Source organism: Solanum verrucosum, unplaced genomic scaffold, assembly GCF_900185275.1.
Source record: "Solanum verrucosum unplaced genomic scaffold, falcon-dt-bn FXZP01000229.1, whole genome shotgun sequence".
In the NCBI taxonomy this organism is placed as follows: Eukaryota; Viridiplantae; Streptophyta; class Magnoliopsida; order Solanales; family Solanaceae; genus Solanum; species Solanum verrucosum.
In genome coordinates this window covers 6,388,080-6,416,035 of record NW_026020011.1, presented here as the reverse complement: position 1 = coordinate 6,416,035, position 27,956 = coordinate 6,388,080, and the positions used below count along the sequence as shown (strand labels likewise).

The 27,956-nt window shown below is 32.2% G+C and overlaps 4 protein-coding genes across 4 annotated transcripts; 1 reads left to right on the top strand and 3 right to left on the bottom strand.

The window, feature by feature from the left end:
• Window positions 1–481: 481 nt before the first annotated feature.
• Window positions 482–1,306, top strand: LOC125820056 (probable acetyltransferase NATA1-like). Its single transcript, XM_049499473.1, has 2 exons — window positions 482–818; window positions 910–1,306. The coding sequence occupies exons 1-2, from the start codon at window positions 531–533 to the stop codon at window positions 1,291–1,293; spliced, it is 672 nt and encodes a 223-aa protein (XP_049355430.1). The 5' UTR covers window positions 482–530; the 3' UTR covers window positions 1,294–1,306.
• Window positions 1,307–14,558: 13,252 nt separating this feature from the next.
• Window positions 14,559–16,749, bottom strand: LOC125820035 (UDP-glycosyltransferase 74E2-like). The gene is made up of 2 exons (XM_049499453.1): window positions 15,997–16,749; window positions 14,559–15,294 (listed from the first exon to the last, which is right to left on the bottom strand). Exons 1-2 carry the CDS (start codon window positions 16,630–16,632, stop codon window positions 14,575–14,577), a joined length of 1,356 nt encoding a protein of 451 aa, XP_049355410.1. The 5' UTR covers window positions 16,633–16,749; the 3' UTR covers window positions 14,559–14,574.
• Window positions 16,750–17,582: 833 nt separating this feature from the next.
• LOC125820036 (UDP glycosyltransferase 9-like) lies at window positions 17,583–24,837 on the bottom strand. Its single transcript, XM_049499455.1, has 3 exons — window positions 24,786–24,837; window positions 19,639–20,291; window positions 17,583–18,366 (listed from the first exon to the last, which is right to left on the bottom strand). The coding sequence occupies exons 2-3, from the start codon at window positions 20,269–20,271 to the stop codon at window positions 17,653–17,655; spliced, it is 1,347 nt and encodes a 448-aa protein (XP_049355412.1). The 5' UTR covers window positions 20,272–20,291; window positions 24,786–24,837; the 3' UTR covers window positions 17,583–17,652.
• Window positions 22,902–24,615, bottom strand: LOC125820390 (UDP-glycosyltransferase 74E2-like). The gene is made up of 3 exons (XM_049499818.1): window positions 24,424–24,615; window positions 24,135–24,329; window positions 22,902–23,618 (listed from the first exon to the last, which is right to left on the bottom strand). The coding sequence occupies exons 1-3, from the start codon at window positions 24,613–24,615 to the stop codon at window positions 22,902–22,904; spliced, it is 1,104 nt and encodes a 367-aa protein (XP_049355775.1).
• Window positions 24,838–27,956: the final 3,119 nt, after the last annotated feature.

Below are 27,956 nucleotides of genomic sequence, written 5' to 3'. Positions count from 1 at the left end.
CCTCTTTTGAAATATGTCAATTAATTAGAACAATTACGTAACTGATCTCTTCACTTATACATACTTGTTTATTTTGAATTTGATATGTCTCTTAATTAGAACAATTACATAACTCTTTTCACTTTTATTTATTTATTTTAAATTTAATACATCTCTTAAGAAATAAGTAATAATTAATATGAGTATTTTATTATAATATTCATATTCATATCAAGTGATCGAATATATAGTCTTTGCTTTGAAAAAAATCATTTGAGGAATAGAATTTTTTTTTCTCAATATGTTAAAACTGACAAATAAAAATAAAAATTTCATTATGAGATACTAAACACGTAAAAATGAACAACATAAGTACTTTGTTGATTTCAACAGTGGGGTCCAGTAGGTATCTCTATCATTAAATTCATCGCAAAAAACATAACCACATGCATGCAGTTGCAAGTTTCTATAAAAGCTCTTACTATATGATAACAATATACCTAACTTTGAATATTAATTTTATCGTATCATATCATATTATATCATATTTGATGGCTTTAATTTCTCCAATTTCATCCTCTAATGGAAAAACCTTCAACCAAAAACTTTTTTCCAGAATTAGGGTTGCGATTGAATCCGATGTCCCACACATATACAAGCTCATGCAGCAATTATTCGTTTACCACGACATCACTCATCTCCTGAAATCGACTGAATCCTCCGTTACCTCGGGGCTATTTAACCCTAAATTTCCTCATCTTAGTCCTGTTACTACACTTCTAATCGAAGTCTCTGCTAATCCTTTTCCATCTTGTCTCAATGACAAGACTAGCTCCAAGGTACGTATGATAAATATGCTTGACTTCTCTATCTGTTATCATAATTTGATTTTAGGCCACTAATTTTATTGAGTCGCTCTTATCTATGAAGGAAGTTGATCTTAACATGCCCCTCATAGATGAGGAGTCAGAACAGTTCAGAGTTGTCAAATATGATCAACATGATGTTTTTATAGCTGGATATGTCATGTTCTACCCATGCTTCTCGAGTTTCTTCGAGAACCCAGTGTTCCACATGGAGAACTTCTTTATAAGAGAGTGTTATAGGAGTAAAGGGTTTGGGAAATGGTTGTTTTCAACCATGGCGTTGGAGGCTGCAAGAATGGGATTTTCTTCTATTGATTGGTATGCTTCGGATTGGAATGAAAGTGCACTTGGTTTTTACAAACATATGGGTGCTACAATTTCTGATGATTTTAGGGTTTTGAGTTTGGCTGGTAAGGCTCTTGAAGCATTTGAGGATGATAGTAACTAATAGTGTGTTTGGATGGTGTTACCAAATATTATATTGCATGTAGCTCTAAAATATTATGTTTGTTTTGATCGTTATTTAAATTTCGATCATTCAGTGTATTGTATTGTTATATACATCTCTATGTAATAATCGTTATATACATCTCTATGTAATAATCGTTATATACTTCTCTATGTAATAATGAAAAATCTCATTTTATGTAATTACTGATTGATTTGTTGTGATCACATGATCGTTGAAAAAAATAATTTTAATATCTCAAAAAGAAATCTTTATATTATTTATGTCTAGGTTCATTCCTTTATATCTTGTCCCGCTATTTTTTCACGCATATTTTCGCATTTACAAGCCAACTTTTACGAATGACCCGATTTTCTTGGTTTTTCATGTATATTAGTCAATGGATTGGGCGCTTTTGGGGAACTCATAATTTTTTTCTGAAAAAAATTATATGAGGACCTCTGTAATGAGTTGAGGAAACATTACGTACGTATAGTCCCACCATTTTTTTCATGCATATTTTCACATTTACAAGCCAACTTTTAGGAATTACCCGACGTTCTTGGTTATTCATGTTTATTAGCCTATGTACCTGACGCCTTTGGGCATCCAAAATTTTCTTCTGAAAAACTATATGAGGACCTCCGTAATGAGTAGGGGAAGCATTACAAGCCATTTTCTAATACCATTTTTTTTAACGCTCATTTCCGCATTTACAAGCCATTTTACAATAATCACCCAAATTTCTCGATTTTTCGTGTGTATTAACCCATGGATCTAGCACCCAAAACTTTTTTCTCAAAAAACTTTTCGAGGACTTCCGTAATGAGTTGGGGAACACCTTTTTTTAACACTCATTTCCGCATTTACAAGCCTTTTTTTACGAATCACCCAAATTTCCCAATTTTTCGTGTGTATTAGCCCATGGATCTGGCGCCCAGAGCACCCACATTTTTTTTCTCAAAAAAACTTTATGGAACCTCCGTAATGAAATGGAACCTTCATGTATACTCACGCCATTTTTTTAACGGTGGTTTCCTAATTTACAAGACCTTTTTTAAGAATCGCCCAAATTCTCCAATTTTTCGTGTGTATTAGCCCATGGATCTGGCGACCGTATCACTCAAAAAAAAAATCAAAAAACTTTTTGAGGACCTCTGTAATGAGTTGGGGTACCTTCACATATACTCACACCATTTTTTAACAATCATTTCAACACTTATAAGCCTTTTTTTAAGAAACGTCCGAATTCCCCAATTTTTCGTGTGTATTATCTCATCGATCTGACGCCCGAAGCACGAAAAGTTTTTTTCTCAAAAAACTTTATGAGGACTTCAGTAGTGAGTTGGGGAACCTTCACATATACTCACACCATTTTTTTAACACCCATTTCCTTATTTACAGACCCTTTTTAAGAATCACCCAAATTTCCCAATTTTTCGTATGTATTAGCCCATGGATCTGGCGCCCGAGGTACCCAAAAACTTTTCTCAAAAAACTTTATGAGGACCTCCTTAATGAGTTGGGAACCTTAACGTATACTCACACCATTTTTAACGTCCATTTTCGTATTTACAAGCTCTTTTTTAAGAATCGCTCAAATTTCTCAATTTTTCGTCTGTATTAGTTTTCTCAAAAAACTTTATAAGGACCTCTGTAATGAGTTGGAGAACCTTCAAGTATACTCACACCATTTTCTTGACGTCCATTTCCGTATTTACAAACATTTTTTTAAGAATTGCTCAAATTTTCTCGATTTTTCATGTGTATTAGCCCATAGATCTGGCGCCCCGAGTACCCAATTATTTTTCTCAAAAAACTTTATGATTACCTCCGTAATGAGTAGGGGAACCTTCACTTATACTCAAACAATTTTTAACGCCCATTTCCGAATTTATAAACCCTTTTTTAAGAATCATCCAAATTCCTTGATTTTTCGTGTGTATTAGCCCATGGATCTGGCGCCTGGAGCACCCAATTTTTTTCTCAAAAAATTTATGAGGACCTCCGTAATGAGTCTGGGAACCTTCACTTACACTCACACCATTTTTTAACGGTAATTTCTGTATTTACAAGTTCATTTTAAAGAATCGCCCAAATTCTCTGATTTTTCGTGTGTATTAGCCCATGGATCTGGCGCCCGGAGCACCTAAAATATTTTTCTAAAAAAACTTTATGAGGACCTTCTTAATGAGTTGGGGAACCTTCATGTATACTCTTATTTTAACTCTCATTTCCGCATTTACGAGCCTTTTTTAAAATTTTCTAAATTCTCTCATTTTTCGTGAGTATTAGCTCATGGATCTGGCGTCTGCAACACCCAAATTGTTTTTCTCAAAAAACTTTATGAGGACCTTAATAATGAGTTGGAGAACCTTCCGTATACTCACACCATTTTTTAACGTCCATTTCCGTATTTTAAAGCCATTTTTTAATAATTGCCTAAATTTTCCGATTTTTCGTAAGTATTAACCTATGGATCTACCGCCCAGAGCACCCACATTTTTTTCTCAAAAAGCTTTATGAGAACCTCCATAATGGGTTTGGGAACCTTCACGTATATTCACACCATTTTTTTAAGGTCCATTTCCGTATTTACAAGCCCTTTTTATAAGAATCACCAAAATTCTCCTAATTTTCGTGTGTATTAGCCAATGGAACTGGCGCCCGAAGCACAAATATTTTTTTTCTTAAAAGACTTTATGAGAACTTCCGAATGAGTTGGGAACCTTCACATATACTCACACCATTTTTTTAACGCCCGTTTCCTTATTTACAAGACCTTTTTAAGAATCTCCCAAATTTCCCAATTTTTCATGTGTATTAGCCCATGGATCTTGCGACCGGAGCACTCAAAAAAAAATTTCAAAAAACTTTTTGAGGATCTACGTAATGAGTTGGAGTACCATCACGTATACTCACACTATTTTTTTTTTAACGCTCATTTCAACATTTATAAGCCTTTTTTTAAAAATTGCCAAATTTCCCAATTTTTCATGTGTATTAGCCCATGGATCTGGAGCCCGGAGTACCAAAAGTTTTTCTCAAAAAACTTTATGAGGACCTCCGTAGTGAGTTGGGGAACCTTCACGTATACTCACACCATTTTTAAGGTCCATTTCCTCATTTACAAGCCCTTTTTTAAGAATCGCCCAAATTCCCCGATTTTTTTTTGTGTATTAACCAATGGATCTAGCGTCTGAGGCACCAAAAAAATTTTCTTAAAAAAACTTTATGAGGACCTCTTTAATAAGTTGGGAACCTTCACGTATACTCTCACTATTTTTTAATGCTCATTTTCACATTTACAAGCTCTTTTTTAAGAATCGCCCAAATTTCCCAATTTTTCGTGTGTATTAGCCCATTGATCTGGCGCCTGTAGCACCCAAAAAAGTTTTTCTCAAAAAACATTATGAGGACCGCCATAAATGAGTTGGAGAACCTTCACATATAGTTACACTATTTTTTGAACGTCTATTTTCGCATTTACAAGCTATTTATTAAAAATCACTCAAATTCTCATATTTTTCGTTTGTATTAGCCAATGGATCATGCGCCTAGAGCACCCAAACTTTTTATCTTAAAAAACTTTTTGAGGATCTTTGTAATGAGTTGGAGAACCTTCATATATACTCACACCATTTTTTAACGTCTATTTCTGCATTCATATGCCTTTTTTTTAGAATCTCCCAAATTTCTCGATTTTTCGTGTGTATTTGCCCATAGATCTGGCAACCGAAGCACCTAAATATTTTTCTCAAAAATCATTATGAGAACCTCCATATTGAGTTGGGAACCTCCACGTATACTCACACCATCTTTCAAGCCCATTTTCACATTTACAAGCCTTCTTTTAAAACTCTCCCAAATTTCTTGATTTTTCGTGTATATTAGCTCATGGATTTGGCGCCTAGAAAACTCAAAAAAAAATTCTCAAAAAATTTTATGAGTACCTCCGTAATGATTTGGTGAACCTTCACGTATACTCACAAAAAAATTATAACAACCATTTCCAAATTTACAAGCCCTTTTTTAAGAATCGCCAAATTCTCCAAATTTTTGTGTGTATTAACACATTAATTTGACGCCTGGAGCATCCTAAATTTTTTTCTCAAAAAACTTTATAAGGAACTCCGTAATGAGTTGGAAAACTTTCACGTATACTCATACCATTTTTTTAACACTCATTTCTGTATTTACAAGCTTTATTTTAGTAATCACCCAATTTTCTCGATTTTTCGTGTGTATTATCCCATTGATCTTGAGCCCGGAGTACCTGAAAGGTTTTTTTCAAGAATATTTTATGAGGGCCTCCATAATGAGTTAGGGAACCTTCACTATACTAACACCATTTTTTAACGTCTATTTCCGCATTAACAAGCCATTTTTTAAGAATCACCCAAATTACTCGATTTTTTGTGTGTATTAGTCCATGAATCTGGAGTCCGAAGCGATTAAAATTTTTTCTCAATAAACTTTATGAGGACATCCGCAATGAGTTGGGAACGTTCACGTATACTCACACCATTTTTTAACGTCTATTTCCTTATTAACAAGTTTTTTTTTTAAAATCACTCAAATTATCCGATTTTCTGTGTGTATTAGCTCATGGATCTAACTCCCCAAGCACCCAAAATTTTTTGCTCAAAAAACTTTGTGAGGACCTTTGTAATGAGTTGGGGAACTTTCATTATACTCACACCATTTTTTAAACACTTATTTCCGCATTTAGTAGTCTTTTTTTAAGAATCGCCCAAATTTTCTAATTTTTCGTGTGTATTATCCTATAGATATGACGCCCGGAGCACCTAAATATTTTTTTCAAAAAACTTTATGAGGACTTCCGTAATGAGTTGTGTAACATTCACGTATACTCACACCATTTTTAACGCCCATTTCCTCATTTATAAGCCCTTTTTTAAGAATCGCTCAAATTCTTCGATTTTTCGTGTGTATTTGCCTATGGATCTGGAGCCCAGAGAACCCAAATTATTTTCTCAAAAAACTTTATGAGTACCTACGTAATGAGTTAGGGAATTTTCACGTATACTCACACCATTTTTTTAACGCTCATTTCTGCATTTAGAAGCCCTTTTTAAGAATCGCCCAAATTCTCTGATTTTTGTGTGTATCCCATGGATCTGGCCCCAGAGTACCCAAAAAAATTTCTTGAAAAAACTTTATGAGAACCTCCGTAATGAGATGGGGAACTTTCACGTATACTCACACCATTTTTTAATGTCTAGTTCCGCATTTACAGGCCATTTTTTAAGAATTATCTAAATTCTTCGATTTTTTGTATATATTAGCTCATTGATCTAGCGCACAGAATACCCAAAAAAAAATTCCAAAAAAATTTATGAGGACCTCCGTAATGAGTTGGCGAACCTTCACGTATACTCACAAAAAAAAATTTAACAACGATTTCTACATTTATAAGCCCTTTTATAAGAATCGTCCAAATTCCCTATTTTTCGTATATATTAGCCTTCAATCTGGCGCTAAGAGCACCCTAAATTTTTTCTCTCAAAAAAATTTATGAGGACCTCCGTAATGAATTGGGAACTTTCACGTATACTCACACCATTTTTAATGCTGATTTTCGCATTTTGAAACCATCTTTTAAGAATCGCCCAAATTTCTGATTTTTCGTGTGTATTAGCCCATGGATCTGGCGCCTAGAGCACCATAAAATAATTTTCTCAAAAAACTTAATGAGAACCTCCGTAATGAGTTGTGGAACCTTCACGTATACTCACACCATCTTTTAACGTTCATTTCTGCATTTAGAAGCCCTTTTTTAAGAATCACCCAAATTCTCCAATTTTTCGTGTGTATTAACCCATGGATTTGGCACCCCGAGTATCCAATTTTTTTTCCTCAAAAACCTTTATGAGGATCTCCGTAATGAGTTGGGAAACATTCACGTATTCTCACACCATTTTTTTAATGCCAATTTCAGCATTTACAGGCCCTTTTTGTAAGAATCGCCCAAATTTCCCAATTTTTGTGTGTATTAGCCCCATGGATCTGGCACACGGAGCATCCAAAATTTTTTTCTCAAAAAGCTTTACAAGGACCTCCATACTAAGTTGGAGAACCTTCACATATACTTAAACTATTTTTTACCGCCCATTTCCGCATTTACAAGCCCTTTTTTAAAAATCACTCAAATTCCCCCGATTTTTTGTGTGTATTAGCTCATGAATCTGGAGCCCGGAGCTGTTTTATTAGGAAAATATATTTGGATTGGTTTAGAGTCGCCACTTAATTTTTAAGAAAAATCAAGAAAACTATTATTTTCAAAAGACTAAAACAGTAAATCTATTGAAAAAACTTGAAAAGGGTTCGAGATTCTTATTAACATTCTAGGAAGGTTTTAAAAGCACCTAGAATGTCCACTAATGTGGTTATCCGACAATTAATCATTTGGCTAAAGTATTTTAACTTAACTTAATTGAACAAATTTTATAGTTAGAATCGTTTTTTTTTAAAAAGGGAAAAGGGAAATATTGGCCTATTATTTAAGTGAGGTATTTTTGTGAAATCATTTATTTATTATTTAAGTGAAGTAAAATACGAATAATTTAGTTAAGTGATTAATTCAGAATGGGTGTCCTTCGGGGATTTGAATTTTTAACTTTAAGATTAATAGCAGATAATAACGGGTAAGCAAACACAACAAAGAAACGAGGGAAAGAGAGTTGGACCCAAATCTGGTTTCTGTCCGCCTGGACCAGTATTCGGGCCCATTTTCAGTTTGGGCCTTTGGCCCAATTCCTGTCCATTTTTATACATGTCCTAGACTAAGTTTCGAAATTTACTTCTCTGGGTCTTATGCCCATCTTCCACCTGTCCTAAATTCTAACAGAGATAATAATAATGACTAGATGAGCTTAGGCCCAATAATAACAAAATACAATGAATTAAGAGTGGGCCTTTGGCCCAAATTTTTTAATTTTCTCGATTTGTCGCTTCTTTCAACTTCGGGACCTGTTCGTCAATTTTATAGTTGGCTGACTCGAATAAAAGATAGAATTGGGCCTCCATGGCCCAAAGGAAAATGCAAGGATATGGTCCATAGAACCCGGGCAGATTTCACATGTAAAAGAAAAAGGAAAAACAGAATGTAAGAAACCATCCGCTGATTTAATAAGTAAATAAAATAAATAAATCGATATGCCACAACTTCAAGTCTTGCACACTACCACAAAGAAACATTTCACCTTGAACAGAACAATTATCACATGCTAGGAAATCGATCATACAACTATGCTCCGGTACGATTAAGAATCCTAAACAAATGTTATGAAGAAATAGTTGGAATGAAGAGAACACCATATTCAAGGTGGGGGCGTGGGTTGACTTGCGCAATAGTCACTTTTAGAACACATGCCAGTGAGCAAAAAGAAAAAAAGAAAAAAAATCTTACTTAGCAATTAATAAATGCTATATCCCACAATTATTAAATCAACAATACTACACTATTCTAAGTGATTTTTGCTAGAATAATGAGATCAGGACAAATTTCAAAATATTGTAGCTAACTCAAAATATCAAACCAAGTAAACACGTGTACAAATAAAAGCATAAGAACTCAAAGCTAATGTCAAATGTTTGACCCAAACTGAAACAGTGAGTGGAAAAAATTAAAAAATGTGAAGGAAAAAATAAAACAAATAAAATTTAGAACAAAATGGAAGTCACAGACAATAGGGAAAGTATGCTACCGACTCAAATAAAAATGGAACATTTTTTCAACTGAAGTCGAATGACATGAAGACGAAACTCGACTTAAACACGTCACATGAGGCAGTAAGACAACAAAATGTCTAAGAAACAGACAAAACTACATGGTTCAAACAAGCATGGGACTACATCATATATATTAACCATATTATCTTATTAAAGAACTTAAACTTACATGAATACTAGCATTAAACAGTAACAACTTAAACACGGCATACACGAAATAGAACAGATTAATAGCACTCGAATGAAGGTTTCAGAAAGGGGAACATCTAGACTCACTCGAACAGAGAAATGCAGAAACAACCACACTCGATAAAATTTAGCAAAGAAACCTCAAAACGATATTACAACTAATCCATGAAAACAAGCTAGGATACATAACTCATATTAACAACATCATCATCTACTTAATAACGACTAGTCAGCGAACAACCCCAGGGTAACGATTTTATAATATTAACCAAACAAAACAGAGGAAGAGATGAAGAGAAAATCCATCGGAGAAAAGGTTACCTTTTCCGGGCAGCGAACAGGGGACAACGACGAGTGAAGACAATAAGCTTCCACCAACAACTCCGAGGATTCCGGCAAGTTTCCAACAACCCACAAAGAAAGCGATAAGGAAAAATATTTTTTAGGTGTATTGCTTATATGACCTTTATCACTAGTAATCCCCCTTTTTTAATCTTAATCCCCCAAAAAAAAAAATTGCCCCGCTCCACAATGAATCCAAACGATTATATAGAAGGGAAAACTAGGTTTTGGAGAGGGGGAAACGGATGAAAATTCGGGTTCAAGGCCCATTCGAAAATTTCAAAATCCAAAATCCTTTCACCATTAAGGATAAACATCTTTTTTTTCTGAAGTTTCGTCCCATTCCGAAAGAGGCAATAGGGACAGACGCGTGTTTGCTTCTCTGCTCAAATCGTACAATGGAGAGGGACGTGAGGAAGATGTCGTTGACACCTTTGGGACTGCCGATTCCAGGTCAATTTACTAGACCGGACTGTGAATTTTGGGTTTCGTAATGGGCTGCTGCTGGAGAGATTCTGGACTGGGTTTTGCGTTTTGGGTTTTTCTGGAAGAAGAATGAATGGTACAGGGGTGGGGTCGTTTGGGTTGTTTTGGCATGTTGCTGATTGTATTTTTTATGTTGTTAATGTGGGGTTTGGTGGGTATCTTTTATGTATTGGGTAGTGGGTATTGGGCCGGGTAATAGAAGTAATGGGCTGGGTCGGGGAATTATGGTGGGCTGCTGGTAGGAAAATCTAAGTGGATGGCCAGCTTAGTCTTTTTTTATATAGCCAAATGAATTATGATTTGACCAAATTGAATTTCCCTAGTAAAATTTAGTTAAGACTTAAATATGACGAATTAATATAATTAATTAATGAGCTTCTTAATGTTAACAAAATAAAAATAACTAACTTAATTATAAACTAATTAACTCAAAATATAAGCTATTAATTGATTAAACTAAATTACCAAATATTTAAACAAAACTAAAATCTTTTTGAGACAATTTTCGAACATTCATAAAATACACTAATTAGCACATAATTATATAAAATATCACATTTATTACTTATTTCTTTTTTTTTTTTTTTTTTTTTTTAAATGACAAAATTACTTAAAATGACTTGAAAAATATTTTGAATTTTATAAAGTCAGTTATTTCAAATAGTTTGGATTTAAGAAACTCAAAAATTAATGATTGCCGGGGAGGGTCAAAATTGGGGTGTCAACAATGAATAATATAGAAAGTATAATACAAAATTTAGTAATGCATGATTATAACGTTGAGACAAACTAGTACATGAGATATGGTTTAAATCATATGTTTACATTTAAGCAAAATAATAGTATGTGTTTTTATTATTATGAAGGTTAATCTATTCTCTGGGTATTTAATTTACATATTACTAATATTCTATGTTTCTTCTTTCACACTATAACTTATATAAATTAATATATAAATTCACTCTAATTTACACATGTATTATAAATTATGTGAAAAAGTATCAAGTGGATATTACTTACAATGATTTAAAAAAAGAAATGCAATAAAACACAGAACATCACGGTAATCAAACAAAGGTTTGGTTGGAAAATTAGAAAAGTTAAACTCCACATAAAATTTGTACATTATTTCATATAAACCTTAGTTTCAACATTTACCCCCCCACAAAACCTTCTTTACGATGTTTGATATTTTTATTCTTTTGTATAATTAATTTCCTCATAAATTCTATGTGATTGAATGTACAGATATAAATAAGATTTATTTAATAGTATAAAGAAGATTTAAAAACTGAATATTCTAAATCATTCGAAATCTGAGAAGCTCAAAAATTAATTTCTACCGGGGAGGGTCAAAATTGAGTGTCAACAGGAGCACCCAATTTTTTTTTCTCAAAAGACTTTATGAGGACCTCCATAATAAGTTGGGGAACTTTCACGTATATTCACACCATTTTTTTAACGTCCATTTTTGCATTTACAAGCTTTCTTTTAAGAATCGTCCAAATTCCCTGATTTTTCATTTGTTAATCCCATGGAACTCAGATCTGGCAATCTGGCACCCATAGCACCTAAATTTTTTCCTAAAAAAATGTTATGAGGACATATGTGATGAGTTGGGGAATCTTCAAGTAAACTCACATAATTCTTTTAACGCTCATTTTCGCATTTACAATTCCTTTTTTAAGATTAACTCAAATTCACTAATTTTTTGTGTGTATTAGCCAATGTATCAAGTGCTCGGAGCACTCTAAAAAAATTCTAAAAAAAATTATGAGGACCTCCGTAATGAGTTGGGGAACCTAACGTTCATTTCCGCATTTACAAGCCTTTTTTTAAAAATCGCCCAAATTTCTCGTCTGACGCTCGAAGTATCCAAAAAAAAATTCTCAAAAAACTTTATGAGGACCTCCGTAATGAGTTGGGGAACCTTCACGTATACTCACACCATTTTTTTAACACCCATTTCCGCATTTACAAGCCATTTTTTTAAGAATCACCAAAATTTCTCGATTTTTCGTGTGTATATTAGCCCATGTATTTGGCGCCTAGGAGCACCCAAAAATATTTTCTTAAAAATTTTAAGAGGACCTCCGTAATGAGTTGGGGAACCACTATGTATATTTACACCTTTTTTAAACGCCTATTTCCACATTTACAAGCCTTTTTTTTAAGAAATTATCCAAATTTCTAAATTTTTGTGTGTATTAGCCCATGAATTTGGCGGCTGAAGCATGTAAACTATTTTTATGATATGAGGACCACCGTAATGAGTTAGGGAACCACCACGTATACTCACACCATTTTTTAACACCTATTTTCTCATTTAAATGCCTTTTTTATGAATTAAGCAAATTTCTCAATTTTTTGTGTGTTTTAGCACATGGATGTGGCGCCTCGGAGCACCCAAAAAAAATTTCTGAAAGAAAAACATTATGATGACCTCTGTAATGAGTTAAGAAACAACTACATATGCTCATATTTTTTTAAACACCTATTTCTGTATTTACATGCCTTTTTTAGAAATTACGCAAATTTCTCAATTTTTCATGTGTATTAGCTAATAGATTTGGCACCTCGGAGAACCAAAAAAAAATTCTAAAAAAACCTTACGAGGACCTCCGTAATGAGTTTGGAAACCACCATGTATACTCACAACATTTTTAACACCTATTTCTACGTTTACAGACCCTTTTTTGGAATTACGCAAATTTTCCAATTTTTCCGTGTGTTAAAGCAGATGGATCTAGCGCCTCGCATAACCCAAAATTTTTTACTGAAAAAACTTTGTGAGAATCTCTGTAATGAGTTGGGAATTACCACGTATACTTACACTATTTTTTTAACACTTATTTTCGCATTTACATGCTCTTTTTCAGAATTATGCAAATTCTTTGATTTTTCATGTGTATTAACGCATGAATCTGATGCCTCGGAGCACCTATTTCCACATTTACATGTTTTTTTAGGAATTACGCAAATTTCTCGATGATATTTTTTATGCATTAAACTTGAAGTTTTGCATGAGTCTTAGGCATTTTGGTATTAGATGTGATGATATTTTGATCTTATTTTGTAGGAAATAGGTTTTGGATCACCAATTTATATTGAGTCAATATCATCAATTTATATTGAATCACTATTATTCTCTTTAAATAACCGTCATTTGAAAAAATCTCAAATTTATATTGAATCAATATCATCATTTACTAGAAAAGCTTGTTGAATTATGCCGTATTTGTTGACATGCTTCAAGCTATGAAAATTTCCTACGCATTTTCCTCATAAAATATTTTTCGTACAATTTCAACACTTAGGAATCTTAAATCCATCTCTATATATTAAAGTAGATATCTTAGTGATGAGCAACTCATATCAGGAACAAGCCTAATCATTTCCACTTCCTATACCAAACATGTAACAATACAAGATTTTCCAACTTAATTTCTACATAAATAATTTTCTAAAAATTGTTTGATGCGAACAATTTAACGATAAATTAGTGATGAAAATTTAATAGTGATGTTAAGTCCAGATGTAGCTCAAAAACTATAAACTAGTTATTGGGCAACGATGAACACTTGAAGAGAGATCGAAATGTTAGATGAGAAACCCATCTAACATTTTTACTCCCTTCTCCTTTGTTTTCCAGACATGTAACGGTGTCCACCAATTAAATTTGATGGACGCCTGACTATATGTCTGGTATTCAATAAATTACACACACACACATACATATATATATATATATATATATATATATAAACTATTTAAAACAAACTTGTTGCAATAATTTTTTGAAACAAGCAAGCAATATGCATTGTCAATATAAATAACGATGAGATGAACGGCATAAAAAGTTATTTATATTGATGATATATAAAACTTAAACTCATATAGTAACAAGAGGAAGAAATAAATTGGGAGAGATTTAAGAGTGAAGCTAACAAATGAAATTATCCTCTTGGTGTGTATGTTAATGATGAAATTGGGCGGAAATATAAATATAAATAAACTGAGGTTAGGGTTTCAAATGGGAGTTTATTTGGGCTTGGAAGTTTCAATACTGTAAGGCCCATATTATTTTAGATGTTTGTGATATTAATGAAAATATACGGACTTCTAAAATACTCATAAGTTATTAAGATTTGTGGTAGAGAATATCTTGTTACGTAATAGTGATATTGGTTGTGTTTTAATTTATGTGACACTTTTTATTTTTGAAATATAAACTATGTGAACTTTGACTAATATTTTTATGGCATAATACATAAATGTGTCTTTTAACTTGGGTTCAGCTGACATTCATGTTCTTTGACTTTGAGTGTACACAAGTAGATACTTAAATTTGTATAAAATTGAACAAATAGACACATGTGTCCTACGTGGGGTTCAACATGACAATTTTGTGTCCTATGTGGTGTTCGTGTATTATTACATAATTATGCAATGTAAGAACATGATGCATAAATTGATCAAAGTTTGTCCGCCTCTATTTAATATTCAAATCTAGTTTATTACAAGTTTGAGAAATTCTTCAATATTCTTGTCTGAACTTCCTCCTTCATCTACTGCTTCCTTGGCCAATTTTTTCCATTTATTTGCATTCTCTTTAAGCATTATACCTTTCTCTTCCCTCATGACTTCCCTTATGGAACTCACGATTTCGTCTCTATTCACTACACCATTTTCTCCAGCCTTAACGCGAACTCCTGTTTGCCATACATCACTAATAAATTTCGCGTTAGTTGGTTGATCTGACCATTGGGGCATGGCCACCATTGGCACTCCCAAACTCAGTGCCTCCAGAGTCGAATTCCATCCACAATGAGTAAAGAAACATCCAACTGCTTGATGTGACAACACATCGAGTTGAGGGCACCAATTCACTATTAGACATTTCTCTTTCGACTTGGACATGAATTCCTCTGTAAGTTTGTTCTCTTCTGTAGCTCTAACAACCCACAAGAAGTAGAAATCGCTCATCATCAATCCTGAAGCTAGTTCTTCCATTTGTTGTTCGCCAAGATTGGCTAAACTTCCGAATGATACATAAACAACAGAGCCAATTTCTCTCGAGTCTAGCCACTTCATACAAGTTTCACTGTTAGGTTTGAAGAGACTCAAACCGTATTCTTTGTCATCTTTCAGTCGCTTGTCAAGATACATTGATGGAATAATTGGTCCGATGGTTTTGATTCGACATTGTGTCCTTAGCCAGTCGATCACCTGTACAAAAATTCAGCAACAGAAACCTCAGATTAGTTACTAAGTATAACACTATGTAAGGATGTGTCATTTTATTTCCATTATTTATATATCACTCTTCTTTTTAGTCCGTCACAGAAAGAATTAGAAACTTCCTATAATTGGAAACTCTTCAAGGTTTAAACTTCTAATTTATTCTTGATACATTGCTCTTCTAGTCAGAGAATGTCATAACATAATTAAGACCTACAACTTCGTAGTAATTTTTTACCCTACGACAAGGGTTGAGTTCTATCAGAGTCATAAAAGGGCAGCTTAGTGCACTAAGCTCTCACAATACACGAGAGAAGGACTTAGATCATAAGGTCTATTTTAGGTAGCCTTACCCTGCATTTCTATAAATAAAAGTCTACACGATGACCGAGGGGATTTGAACCCTCAACCAAGAGGGTAATATAGCTTAACAAGCCCCTCTTTTGCCACTAGATCAACTCGTATTTTCGAATTTCTCAATACAAATACAGGATCCGCCCAAATATTACCACAGAACTCCTACCCAACCCCATGAATCCACCCTTGTCCACAACTCAAACCCGTAATCTCCTGATCACAAAACAACAATTTTACCAGTCCCGCCAAAACACAATTTACTAACAACAAAATATGAATAAAACCCAAAACACAATAAATAGTGAAAGATAAGGGTGGGGGTGGGGGGTTTACCTCCTTCTCCAACACATCAAATGAGTTGAACAAAAGCCAATCTGCTTTCTTGAAATTGATATTCCTGCTGAATACAAGTTTCCTAAGAGATGGATACAAATCACTCTGACACACAAAAGAAGGCAAATCTTGTTTTTGCAACAATGGAAGTGAAGGAAAACACACACCATCATCAAAAACACAAACTTTATTTTTTTCTGGATCCATATGATAATATACAACACTAAGAGCACAAGATTGTGTAAAAAAAGCAGCCCCTTTTAACCCTAATTCATGTGCCAAATCAATTGCCCATGTTGTTATCGAATCGAAAACAAGAACCTTCACAGGATACTCAGAATCAGACAATTCCTCAACAATTTTTGTCAAATTTTTTGACACCAAAACATGAAACCATTCAAGAAAAAGATCATAACTTTGTGGTGGGGTTTCATCATTATGTGGAATAGAGTGAATCTTGATTGAACCAGATTCTAATATTGGCATAGATTTGGTAACAGAGTCTATGGTGATTAAGGTCACTTTAACTGATTCTTTTGATGTTAATCTTTTGGAAAATTGAACCATTGGGTTTATGTGACCTTGTACTGGGAATGGAAGAACTAAAACATGAGATTTGTTGTTTTTTTCTTCCATTTTTTGCACTAATTTTACTCTTTGTAACTTGTAAGTTTATCAATCTTAAGAGAATAAGACCTAAAGTTGGTTTTTCATTTGGATAAGAATGAGGGGAAAACACACCCTAGTCTTAAGAGGGGAGTTTGACCAAGAATAGTCAAACATTCATATTCTGCCGTTCTAAAAAGAATGTCCTTCTTTTTAATATTTTTTTAATTTTGAATTTTCTCGATAGGCTTAAGATTGTAAATTAAAATTTATTTTATTTTACATATTTTTATCACATTTTTCAAGACATTATATTTATTATATTCAAAAAGTGATATAGTAAAATTATTCTTCTATTTATAGTTTTTTAGGAAGTGTGCAATGTCAATACTGAACAAGTATTGTTGAAATCCGACAAACAAATTGAAACGAATAGAGTTGTTACTCTTTTTTATTCCTCAAACCTATTATGAAAACTATTTTCTTGAGTTAAGAGTCTTTCAAGAACAATTCCTTTATTTAGGATAAGATCTGAATACACCCTATACTATTTCGATCATATTTATTGATCACACTATATGTTATTGTTCCTGGTTGGATGCTATAATGAAATATTGCTATACATAACATATAGTAGAATATAACATATTAAATCGATTTCAAAAAAACTTGTTCTTTAAAGTGAATGTTTTATAGAGCATGATTCTCACAGAGAGATCTGTCTATAATTAGTGATAGATTATAACGTTTTGGTAAATATTAAACTTTCAAATCATTTAATATTTACGTAAATGATATTAATATGTGATGGTCATGAATTTTTGGTCCCGCTTAATATTTGCTTAAAATACTATAGCATCCGCTTCGGTGGAAAAAGAAGAAGAGAAAGTCTAGTGGCTTTAAATAAAATGCCACATCAATATTCTGAATAACAAGTTCATACCTTTTATTACTATACATTATGAAACAACGTAAAACAATAATTAAATTAGAAATTCTGAAGCATTGGTAAAGCAAATGTTTTATGAATATGTTACTCAATTTAGTGCATTACAAGTTTGAAAGAAATTCTTCAATATTCTTATCAGAACTCCCTCCTTCATCTACTGCTTCTTTAGCTAATTTTTTCCATTTCATTGCATTCTCTTTAAGCATTATACCTTTCTCTTCCTCCATGACTTCCCTTATGGAACTCGCGATTTCGTCTCTATTAACTACACCATTTTCTCTAACCTTAACGCGAACTCCTGTTTGCCATACATCACTTATAAATTTCGCGTTAGTTGGTTGATCCGACCATTGAGGCATAGTCACCATTGGCACTCCCAAACTCAATGCTTCCAGAGTCGAATTCCATCCAGAATGAGTAAAGAAACATCCAATTGCTCGATGAGCCAATACATCGAGCTGAGGGCACCAATTCACCATTAGTCCTTTCTCCGATAACTTGGACATGAATTCCTCAGGGAGTTTATTCTCTTCTGTAGCTCTAACAACCCACAAGAAGTAACATTTGCTCATTATCAATCCCAAAGCTAGCTCCTCCATTTGTTGTTCGTCAAGACTGGCTAAACTTCCAAATGATACATACACAACAGAGTCAATTTCCTTTGAATCTAGCCACTTCATACAAGTTTCACTATTAGGCTTGAAGAGACTCAAACCATATTCTTTGTCATCCTTTAGTCTCTTGTCAAGATACATCGATGGAATAGTTGGTCCGATAGTTTTGATTGGGTATCGAGGCCTTATCCAATCGACTACCTGTACAAATTCATGGTTTGATTTAGATCGATTTTCCTCTAGAAAGAAATGAAACCACTTAAGTCTATTTTTTTAAAATATTAGAACCAAACAAATTAGGGATCCGGCACCTCTTCATTTCCCTTCTCTCCATTTTTCCCAAGTTCTTGCTTAGATGTGAGACACGTGACATAGCTAAAAATAAATGGCTAAGATTTAATTGATTAAAATAAGATTCTAATTATGATTTATATAATTAATATTTCATAAGAAAAATAATAATAACATAATCATAAGTCATAACAATATAATATCTTGTCCATAAATATATTATAAAAACTTTTCTCTTTTCTATTTTTTTTCCTACGAGTATTTATCTTCCGTTTTTTTAAAAAAAAAATTGAGTAAGTGTTAGATAGCAACTTTGAATTTTCTCTTAAAACCAGTTAACATATAATTAATAGCAAAAATAATTGCATGGAAAAAAAAAATTAGAAAAAGAGATTATTTTATAAGTAATATATTTATGGACAAAAAGAGAAGATATATACTAGAAAGAAAAAAATAGAAAAAGGGATTTTTTTTAATAATATATTTATGGACAAGATAATATATTGTTATGATTGTGGTATTGTCATTTTTATTATGAATTATTAATTATCTAAATTATAATTAGAATTTTATTTTAATTCAATTAAATCTTAATCGTTAATTTTTACCTATGCCATGTGTCTCACATTCAAGCAAGAACTTGGGGAAATGGAGAGGAGTCCGATCCACAAATTAGGTATAGTCACATGGTAAAAAAGAAAATAGATCTAGATCTACTCCTCTACTTTGGACTATTCTATGTTGTATGGAGCATAGTATTGACCGATTGTGAACTCTCACTAAGATTAAGAATGAAGATATACATGACAAGGTAGGTGTAGCCTCCGTGGTAGATAAGATGAGGAAAGTCAAACTAAGATGGTTCGTACATGATAATATCTGCGTAGATTTGTTGAGAATATAAGTATATAACTAAATAATAAAAGTGTGTTCTCTCTAACAGCTTAAGTTTTTAGATGAGATGATCACATGTTTTAACATGGTATCAGAGCAGACAAAAATCCTGAGATCGAATCTCACCACCACCCAAATCAAAATTGAATTTCCATGTGCTTGGCCTCATACACTTTAATCAAGATTCTACCCTTCTCAAACCTCATCTATGAGATTTGAGCTCTACTAACACAAGTATATTGAATGGAGTGGACCCAAAGGATTACATTAAGATAAGAGAATAGTTACCTCCTTTTCCAATGCATTAAATGTGTTGAAGAAAAGCCAATCTGCTTTCTTGAAATTGATGTTCTGACTGAAGATAAGTCCTCTAAGAGTTGGATACAAATCAGTATCATAGATGAGAGAAGGCAAATCTTCCTTTGCCAGCAATGGAAGTGAAGGCAAAGATACATCAGAGCCATCCAAAGAAACTTTGGTAGTCTCTAAATCCATATGATAGTAAATGGCACTAAGAGAACAAGATTGTGTGAAAAAAGCAGCCCCTTTTAGTCCTAATTGATGTGCAAGATCAATTGCCCAAGTTGCCATCGAATCGAAAACAAGAACTTTCACAGGGTACTCTGAATCAGATAATTTCTCAACAATTTTTGTCAAATTTTTGGATACCAAAAGATGAAACCATTCAAGCATTGGGTCAATATTTTGTGGTGGAGACTCATCATCATGAGGAATGGACTCAATATTGATTAAACCAGACTCCTTTGGCATGTTCTTGCTAATAGAGTAAATGGTGACTAATGTCACTTTATTAACTCCTTTTGATGCCAATCTTTTGGAAAATTGAACCATTGGATTTATGTGGCCTTGTACTGGGATTGGGAGAACTAAAATATGAGATTTGTTGGATTTTTCTTCCATTTTCTGCACTATACTCTTACCTGACTTAAAGTTACTGCTATCTATATAAAGGGCTGGGCAAGAATATATATAGTCTTAAATTGGTCTAGTTTTTTGTTCAATAGTCAATTATTAATTATTGAGCATGTGTTAGGAGATGTGAGATACATAATTGTCAATGATAAGATTACTTCCATGATCTTTAGACAAATAGACAATATTAGCTTAGGATCCATAAATCTATTAGTTTAATGATTAGAAAAATATATATTTTCACGCATAGTGGCTTTCCTGAACTATATAGAGGTGGTTGCGTTATCCCCCCTCCCCCAAAAGAAGGATTTCCAATGTGAGTTTGAATAAGTCGAGACTTATAGATGTTACAATTCAAAAATCGGGTGTGATGACACTTGTTTTATCATACCAAGACAGATCAGTCTAAACTCAAAGAAACAAGATTAAATGTGAAAGTAAAACAGACTAGCATAATATAAATCTACAGAAATAATAACATTACTCAAAATACCTCCAAAAACTGGTGTCACTTGTACAAGCCTTTAAGTAATACCTTAGATTCAAAAGGAATACAAGTATAAATGTCTGTGTCTAGAACATAACAAAAATATAATGAAAGAGTAAGATGTCTGTCAAAGTTGTAAAAATATGACACTTGGACCTAACTCAACCCCAAAAGCTAGCTCTTGAGGGGAGGATTGCCCAAGTCCATATAAAGAGACCACCAGCCCATTCCCGACATTAATGTTTTCATGAAGTAGCATACATTCATCTTAATGCATTAAATGAATTACAAATTTAGATTAACTTTGTAATATACACAAGCCCTAAATTTCAATAACCAAAACCCCTCATTTCTTGGTTGCATTAATACTTAGAAATAAGTCAAATAACTACAACCCCCAAATTCTAATAACCTAAACCCCCTGATTTCTTTGCTTCATTAATAGAACATTTTCTAATAACTACAACCTACTAAATTTTAATAACCACATTTCTGGGCTCCATATTTCTCAATTATTGCATACCCAATGGTAGTTACATATACATTTATGGTGGTTGTTGCATACGTATTTTTATTTTCTTCCTGAAATGTTTCTTAAGCTTAATTAACACATTTGAATATTTTTTCAATTTTTTTTTACGTCTTATATTATATATTTGTTATTTTTTTAGTTTTGGTTTTATGAAACTTATACCCTTTCATTTATTTATTATTTTTTTCTTTTATTTGCTTTAAATATCCACATTTATATCTCATATCTAATTACCTATTCAATTGCAACCATTAATATATATCTATATCTATAACTATAATATTTCTCATATTCACAACCTCTAAATATTTAATTTAAGATTTTAAGATAACTTTTGGTGTTCCTCCAATTTTATTTATATAAATCATCTTCTTTGTTTCATGAGATCCTTAGGTATCCTTTTCATTTTATAGTTAAAGTAATGAAACATTTATATCATTTTTGTGCCTTTGTTCTATTGATCATTCTTTAGTTTGACTCGACAAAGAAGGATCTTGAATTTTGATTGGCTATGATAGAAGGAGTTGACAAAAAATTGAAAAATTGTGTACAATTTCTATATTTTTGTTTACATCTATATTGTATGATTAAAGTTTCAAAAAAGATGAGTACACTGTATTTTTTTGTGTTTTCTATCTATTAGACTTTTTAAATATAATTTTCTATGAATTTCTGATTGATTAATCATTTGTGGTTTTATTGAAAGTTTGCTAACTACTAACCAAAATTCAAAACTAACAGTTGGTTGCTTAAAAGAACTTGATTTTAAACATTAAAATACGCTCCTTATTTTGGTACTTTTTACCATATTTTAAAGATATACTCCCTCCGTCCCATTTAATGTGGCAACATTTGACAGGGCACGGAGTTTAAGAAATAAATGAAAACTTTAAAATGTTTACCAAATTGCCCTTTAAAAAGTAAACTCACTTTTCTCTCTCCTCATAAATGTATTGGAGTATTATTTTAAGATTAAGTGGACCAACAAGGGTAAAAGAGAAATTATACCTTTAAATACTTACCATATAAGAAAATGTGACATTCTTTTTGGGACTGACCAAAAAGGAAATGGTGCCACATAAAATGGAACAAAGGGAGTATTAATAATTAAAATTACTCAATACATATTTTCATAAAAATTTAATTATTCTAACAAATTTATGAAAATTCTCATGGAACACACGTTCAATGCACATATCCAGAAACTGGTTATATAGATAATGGGCGTCCACATGTTCATGATTTACATTTTTCTTTTTTCAACTTACAAAAGATATGACACATAAAAAGTGTTCTTTTAACTTGATTTTAACTGGCAACTAAAGTTGTATAAAATTTAACAAGTAGACACACATCATACATCAACAACACACCAAATGCAGACCAATTGCTCTTTATTCGCCAGTCGTTGTCTCTATAAGAAAAGAGAAGATTTAAATGTTTAGTTTGATTTTGTTGTTCATAATTTTATTGAGACCTTTGTGGTAGTAGATGATTAGCAAGATATAAAATGACTTCACCAAATAGTATAAATCACTGTAATGTAGGTCTTTTTCATAAACAGACCAAATAGAACTAATTTATGCAGCACTCAAATGTTCATGGCAAGTTTGAAACAAATTCTTCAATATTCTTATCAGAACTTCCTCCTTCATTTACTGCTTCTTTAGCCAATTTTTTCCATTTAATTGCATTCTCTTTCAGCATTGCACCTTTCTCTTCCTTCATGACTTCCCTTATGGAACACGCGATTTCATCTCTATTAACTACACCACTGTCTCCAACCTTAACGCGAACTCCTGTTTGCCATACATCACTAATAAATTTCGCGTTAGTTGGTTGATCCGACCATTGGGGCATGGTCACCATTGGCACTCCCAAACTCAATGCTTCCAGTGTCGAATTCCATCCACAGTGAGTAAAGAAACATCCAACTGCTCGATGAGACAATACATCGAGCTGAGGGCACCAATTCACAATTAGTCCTTTTTCCGATGACTTGGACATGAATTCCTCAGGGAGTTTGTTCTTTTCGGTAGCTCTAACAACCCACAAGAAGTAGCAGTTGCTCGTCATCAATCCCAAAGCTAGTTCCTCCATTTGTTGTTCGTCAAGACTGGCAAAACTTCCAAATGATACATAAACAACAGAGCCGATTTCCCTTGAATCTAGCCACTTCATACAAGTTTCACTGTTAGGCTTGAACAAACTCAAACCATATTCTTTGTCTTCCTTTAGTCTCTTGTCAAGATACATTGATGGAATAGTTGGTCCGATAGTTTTGATTGGGTATCGAGGCCTTATCCAGTCGACTACCTGTACAAATTCAACATCAAATTATTGGTGCATGCCTAGAGGTGTTCATGGTTTTATTTTCCTCTAAAAATGAAATGAAACCACTTGAGTATATTTTATAAATATTAGAACCAAACAAAATTGTGTGGTATTTGTCCTTGACTTTAATAGGGCTTCAATATGAACTGATGAATTTCACATATCAAAAAAAGAAAATAGGTCTAGGTTTACTCCTCTGCTTTTGACTATTTCTATGTTGTATGGAGCGGAGTATTTACCAGTTGCGAACTCTCATGTTCAGAAGATGAGGGTTGCGAAAATGAGAATGTTGAGGTAGATATGCAGGCATACTAGAAGTGATAAGATTGACTTTTGTGGTGGACTAGACGAGGGAAGTCAGATTAAGATGTTCGGACATGATAAAGTCTGCATAGATTCTACCCTTGTCAAACCCCAACTATGAGATTTGAGCTCTACTAACACAAGTACATGAATGGAGTGGACCCAAAATATAACATTAAGATAAGAGAGTAGTACCTCCTTTTCCAATGCATTAAATGTGTTGAAGAAAAGCCAATCTGCTTTCTTGAAATTGATGTTCTGACTAAAGATAAGTCCTCTAAGAGCTGGATACAAATCAGTATCATAGATGAAAGAAGGCAAATCTTCCTTTGCCAGCAATGGAAGTGAAGGCAAAGAGACATCAGAGCCATCAAAAGAAATTCTGGTTGTCTGGATCCATATGATAGTATATGGCACTAAGAGAACAAGATTGTGTGAAAAAAGCAGCCCCTTTTAGTCCTAATTGATGTGCAAGATCAATTGCCCAAGTTGCCATCGAATCGAAAACAAGAACTTTCACAGGGTACTCTGAATCAGATAATTTCTCAACAATTTTTGTCAAATTTTTGGATACCAAAAGATGAAACCATTCAAGCATTCTGTCAATATTTTGTGGTGGAGACTCATCATCATGAGGAATGGACTCAATATTTATTAAACCAGACTCCTTTGGCATGTTTTTGCTAATAGAGTAAATGGTAACTAATGTCACTTTATTAACTCCTTTTGATGCCAATCTTTTGGAAAATTGAACCATTGGGTTTATGTGGCCTTGTCCTGGGATTGGGAGAATTAAAATATGAGATTTGTTGTTTTTTTCTTCCATTTTCTGCTCTATACTCTTACCTCACCTAAAGTTTCTGCTATCTATATATCTATCTTGTTCTATATAAAGGACTTATATGTGGGCGCCCACATATTCAAGATTGACCTTTATCTTCTTTTTTTTCTAACTTACAAAAGGTATGATACGAAGAAGTGTTCTTTAACTTGATTTTAGCTGGCACTTAAAGTTGTATAAAGTTTAACAAGTGGACACATACATCATACCTCAGCAACGCACAAAATCAGACCAATTGTTTTTTATTCGTCAGTCGTTGTCTCTACAAGAAAAGAGAATATTTAAATGTTTAGTTTGATTTTGTTGTTGGCAGATTGTTTTTTATGTCAATCTTTTGGAAAATTGAACCATTGCGTTTATATGGCCTTGTAGTGGGATCGGGAGGACTAAAATATGACCTTTGTTGGGTTTTTCTTCCATTTTCTGCTCTCTTTATAATCTATTTGTTCTATATAAAGGCTCAGAATTCAGGATTTACATTTATCCTTTTTCTATAAAAAAAAATTACAAAAAAGGCATAATGCATAAACGTTCCATTTTACTATATGATATATTGTGACGATATCATTGAGAAATTATGATTTTCCACCTTGAAGGATCAATCATTCATCATGTGTTTAAACATGGTATTTTAACAATTTTCAAGATTACACATCTAAATGAAAGATTGTTAAGGTATATATTATTAAGCATGCATTTAGATATCGTATATTATAACAATTGTGATGGTTAAAAGCAGTGGCGGAGCCAGAATTTTCAATAAAGGGGTTCAAAATTCGAAGGAGTAAACATACAAACTAGTCTAAGGGGGTTCGACATCTATTATATACATCTAAAAAATAATTTTAACCATGTATATATAGTAATATTTTCCGCCGAAAGGGGTTCGGATGAACCCCCTAAAGACATGCTGGCTCCGCCCTTGGTTAAAAGTCTAAGTGGAAGATTGTTGGGATATATACTATTAACCATAATATTTATATTATTAACCATGTGTTTAGATATAATATTTATTATAGAACAATTGTTTATTCAATTTTAATAAAAGATTTAGTATATCATATACTCGTTTATGTATCCTTAACTTGTGTAGTAGATGATTTAGTGTATAGAGTTTTTTACATATACTGTTAGGATTAAATCATCGGTTCTTATAAGTGTAAAGTTATTTGTTTACTATCTAAGATGGAAATTGGACAAGTCATTGATATGATTACATCATAAGATTAAATATAATTTATCTTGATTTGGGAACGATGTAATTCGGACTTCTTGTGCTAGTGCATTTTGCATGTATTAAAACAGACCGAGTAGAACTAACTGACAAAAAACATATTATCTAAACTGCTTAATTATGTTAGCCATAAACATTTTTTGTCAACTTTTCTTGTAGCATTAATTCATTTAATTTATTTCAGATATTTCTTCCCAAGATAAAATGAATATACCTGTTAAAGAAATAATGTTGATTGAAAACTAAGATAATCCTCTCAATCTAGCTATAATCAACGATATGTGTTGAATAGGTGCGAACCCACCTATTCAGAACAAGCATGGTGTCTTTTGGAGAAGGATTCAAAAATATTCAGCGAATTTTAAATTAATAAATAATAAGTAAATTTTGTCTAAAAAAATCATCAATCAAACGTTTGCCGTAGTATAATAAATAATAAGTAAATTTTGTCTTAAAATATCATCAATCAAACATTTCTCACAGTATAAAACATCCATCTCATTTAGCTTAAAATTAAAACTTTCATCTTAAGTATATTAAAGTAAAAGAAATTTTACTGTTGATGTCACTACATTTAAGCATATATCACTCATATATTGTGAAATATTAATGTTATCTTTATTTTAATTGATATATAAAATACAATTTTTCAAGTGACTAATAGATTACTTGATTAAAAATATGTAATTCAATAGTGGAGTGAATATTTTAAGAGAAATCAAAATATAAATAAACATAAGGATAAGTCAAATAAACTCAACGTGTAATATATTCATAAATAAAAATTATATTTATATAGTATAATTTTTTAATGAAAAAAATATATAATCATAAAAATAACGAGTAGTGAAGATTGTGAATTTATTATAAATGGTACTAGAAATTATATGAATATACATGTATGTAAAAGTGATGTATAAAAGAGGGTTTAAGAGCGTACTTTTGTTATTTTAAATTTTTATCTCGAGATTTGTATTCCACCCACAAGGATAACTTATCTCAATCATAATTATTCATCCTTGAATAAGTTATCGCACACCTTGTTACCAAATAAAATATTGAGGGGTACTTAATACTTATCCCCAAATTATTTTTCCTTATCCATCACATCAAACGACCCCTCAATTCTTTGTTCGGTTACAAAGTATGGGATAATTTATTTCATGATTAATAATTATGATTGAGATAAATTATTCCTACTTATGAGTGGAATATTAATCCCGAGATAACTTACCCTGGATAGAATTTAAAATAACAAAACTACCCCTTAAACCCTCTTTTATACCTCTTTTTTTTTACATGCATGTATATTTAAATAAATTTTAATAACATTTATAATTTTCACTACTCGTTATTTTTACAATTATATATATTTTCATTACAAAATTACACTATATAAATATATTTTTTATTTATGAATTTATTTGACTAATCCTTGTGTTTATTTTATATTTTAATTTCTTGTAAAATGTTCTCTCCACTATTAAATTACATATTTTTAATTAAATAGTTTAATCACTTGAAAATTTGTATTTCATACATCAATTAAAGAGATACTTTATTATTTTAACAATATATGAGATATATGTGCTAAAATGAAATGACATCAACAATTAAAAAAAATAACTTTAACAAACTTAAGATGAAAGTTTTGTTTTTAATCTAAATAAGATGGATTATAAAAAACGCGGCATGATTATGAGAATGCACACACAAAAATATTTAAGCTAAATATTTTTAGGAGTGAATAAAAGCTGCAAAGAAAGTATAAAAAACTAAATAAAATAAAGAATATTTTGTAAACAAACAACTTATTCTTAGAAATGTCATGCACATTATTTAAATATGACAAATCAAACAATCATCAATAAAAATATAATCTCAACATAATTATTCCTATCATAATCTATCCCACCATAAGTAATCCTAATTCCTAACCTAA

Bases quoted from the DNA above. Each gene is read 5' to 3' on its own strand.
- LOC125820056 (XM_049499473.1), top strand. From the start codon at position 531: ATGGCTTTAATTTCTCCAATTTCATCCTCTAATGGAAAAACCTTCAAC. The intron at 819-909 runs GTACGTATGATA...TTATCTATGAAG, and splicing joins ATGACAAGACTAGCTCCAAG to GAAGTTGATCTTAACATGCC.
- LOC125820035 (XM_049499453.1), bottom strand. From the start codon at position 16,632: ATGGAAGAAAAAAACAACAAATCTCATGTTTTAGTTCTTCCATTCCCA. The intron at 15,295-15,996 runs GTAAACCCCCCA...ATTTTTGTACAG, and splicing joins TTGATGTGTTGGAGAAGGAG to GTGATCGACTGGCTAAGGAC.
- LOC125820036 (XM_049499455.1), bottom strand. From the start codon at position 20,271: ATGGAAGAAAAATCCAACAAATCTCATATTTTAGTTCTCCCAATCCCA. The intron at 18,367-19,638 runs GTAACTATTCTC...GAATTTGTACAG, and splicing joins TTAATGCATTGGAAAAGGAG to GTAGTCGATTGGATAAGGCC.
- LOC125820390 (XM_049499818.1), bottom strand. From the start codon at position 24,615: ATGCCAAAGGAGTCTGGTTTAATAAATATTGAGTCCATTCCTCATGAT. The intron at 24,330-24,423 runs GCAATTGATCTT...ATATGGATCCAG, and splicing joins TCGATTCGATGGCAACTTGG to ACAACCAGAATTTCTTTTGA. The intron at 23,619-24,134 runs GTACTACTCTCT...GAATTTGTACAG, and splicing joins TTAATGCATTGGAAAAGGAG to GTAGTCGACTGGATAAGGCC.